At 56.6% G+C, this 2,657-nt stretch overlaps 1 protein-coding gene across 1 annotated transcript in view; it reads left to right on the top strand.

Annotated features, from left to right (window-relative positions):
* Nucleotides 1-744, top strand: part of EPPK1 (epiplakin 1) — a 10,707-nt gene extending 9,963 nt beyond the window's left edge. Inside the window, 1 exon segment of the mRNA XM_006926897.1 lies at nt 2-744. Within this exon segment, the coding sequence (XP_006926959.1) occupies nt 2-744 (743 nt within the window).
* The last annotated feature ends 1,913 nt before the right edge of the window (nt 745-2,657 follow it).

Genomic DNA, 2,657 nt, shown 5'->3' with positions numbered 1-2,657 from the left:
GTGTCCTGCCGAGGCCTGAGGCGACAGGTGTCCGCGTCCGAGCTGGGCACGTCCGGGATCCTGGACTCTGAGACCCTGCAGGGCCTGGCCCAGGGCACCAAGACCCTGCAGGAGGTGACGGAGATGGAATCGGTCAGGCGCTACCTGGAGGGCACGGGCTGCATCGCCGGCGTGCTGGTGCCCGCCAAGGACAAGCCCGGGCGGCAGGAGAAGATGAGCATCTACCAGGCCATGTGGAAGGGCATCCTGCGGCCCGGCACGGCCCTGGTGCTGCTGGAGGCCCAGGCCGCCACCGGCTTCGTCATCGACCCCGTGCGCAACCAGAAGCTGTCCGTGGAGGAGGCGGTGGCCGCGGGCGTGGTGGGCGGCGAGATCCAAGAGAAGCTGCTGTCGGCCGAGCGCGCCGTCACCGGCTACACCGACCCCTACACCGGCGAGCAGATCTCGCTCTTCCAGGCCATGAAGAAGGACCTGATCGTCCGGGACCACGGCATCCGCCTGCTGGAGGCCCAGATCGCCACGGGCGGCGTCATCGACCCCGTGCACAGCCACCGCGTGCCCGTGCACGTGGCCTACCAGCGCGGCTACTTCGACGAGGAGATGAACCGCGTCCTGGCGGACCCGAGCGACGACACCAAGGGCTTCTTCGACCCCAACACGCACGAGAACCTCACGTACCTGCAGCTGCTGCAAAAGGCTACCCTGGATCCCGAGAGTGGTCTCCTGTTTCTTTCTGTCCTTTGAGAGTAAAAGATCTTTCATAGTGGTTTGTGTCCTCTCTCAAAAATATATTACTATGGTTTTCAATATTGTCTCATTTTTTCATGTTGTCTAGCTGGGAGCAACCATCTGGTCACATTCTTCCCTTTATTATCCTAGTTCCTCATGTTTTCCTTGGCATTAAAAGAGGACCATCTTTTAGTAATATCATCGGGACTTATCCTGCTGTTCTGTTTTTGAATTTTCAATTTGTTTTTATTTCATGGAAATTAGACCAGTGACTGTTTCTGATAAACTCTGCTGCACTTAGAGGAAAAAATTTTTTGAGTCACCTCTTCCTGTCACACTGAAGTGTATATATCGATCTGTGTCCCTATTAAATGCATTTCTTTCCATTATGAAGTCAACCTTATGTGTGTGTGGGTAATTCATTTCTTACCAATTTTTATGTCTAGTTACCTGGCACAGTGCTCTGCGTGTGGAGTCCACCTGCAGCGGCCATCCATTCCATTGCTATGCCCGGCGAAGGCCCAGGGTGATTGTGACTCTGGTGTGGCTCCTCCTGGTAGGAGCTTGGCCTTCACAATGTATAAAGAAACGTTTAGGTATGAACAAAGCTCTGATCGGATTTTCGAAAGGTCACCCACAAAACTATATCCTCACTGTTAACATAAGGGCTTAAACAAGGAAAATAAGTGTCAAAATCTTAGGACAACATAATATCTCACTGACTCTCTGGATGGTGCGTCAGGTCATGCTCAAAGCTTTCTGGAAGTGGCTAGAACTTCATTCGCTGGAGAACATCTCAGTGCAGGTAACAGAGGGCTAGGTCTTGCAGACCCCCATTTACTACACAGTTCTGAACATGAGTGACACTTCGCAAAATATTCTGGCGCTGGGTGGCAGCCTGAAGCAGAGGGAGCAGGCGGGTGCATGGCCCTTGAGCACACTGGTTGTTAAAGGCAGAGGCTGTGATGCCAAAGGCTGGGGAAAAGAGGTGTCCCAAGTGACCAAGCGACTCCTAGAGACCCTTGGGGCGTAAGGCCATTGAAGGGAGATGGAGGAGCAGGAGTTCAGGGTTGGGGTTTCAGTTTGAGAGGTCAGGTTCATGCGTCCACTAGTTTCTCTCTAGGGAGAGAAAGTCAAGGACGGGTAGGGGACAGCAGGTGTGACGGCAAAGAGACCATGGGACGGGAGTGGGGACTGTGGGGTGGAGGAGGATTTTAGACAAGATCCTACAGCTTGTCTCTTGTCCATGTGGTTGGAGGCAGGGATGAGGGGTCCTCCTGGAGGGAAGGGGCTGCATGGGGGTGGGGCTGGGCCCGCATGGCTCCACAATTCCACAGAAAGGAAAGCGCGGAATTAGGGGCCAGTGGGAAGTTTGTGGTAGTAATTAAAGCAAACCATTCAGCCTGCTTTTCTGTCACTTTCAGTGACACTCTAGTGTTCCCTGGGGGAGGGGGGACCCGGGGGAGAGCTGGCCTCGCAGACAAGCCCTGTCCCAGGCCTTCCCAGTCAGGGCTTGCAGACAAGCCCTGTCCCAGTCTCTCGGGAAGCAACCCTGCGGGAAGAGGGCTGCCCCAGACGCCACTCCACCGAGTGCACCCCGAGGGGAAAACTCGGAGTCAGAACAGCGGTGTGGGACAGGGTTTTTGGATTTGCGTGGCAGGAGTTTAGTGGGGAAGCCGCACGGGAAGAACTCGCGGCTCCAAGAGCTGGGCTTGGGCGGTTCTTGGGGTCCCCTGGCTTGGCCCGATTCGTGCCGACGCCGAAACCCCTGGGTCCGGGTGCTAGGCTCGGGTTGGCCCCAGGGCCTCCTTTCCCCGCAGTCGAGAGCAGCGGCAGCCCAGCGGAGCTGGGGTCCGGCCCTGCATCGCGCTCCCCTCCTCTGGCGTGCGGCCTGGGCAGGACCCGGGCTTGGCCAGGAACGGGCGGGG

This window comes from Pteropus alecto, unplaced genomic scaffold (genome assembly GCF_000325575.1).
Source record: "Pteropus alecto unplaced genomic scaffold, ASM32557v1 scaffold105, whole genome shotgun sequence".
In the NCBI taxonomy this organism is placed as follows: domain Eukaryota; kingdom Metazoa; phylum Chordata; class Mammalia; order Chiroptera; family Pteropodidae; genus Pteropus; species Pteropus alecto.
This window is presented reverse-complemented; position numbering and strand designations above follow the sequence as displayed.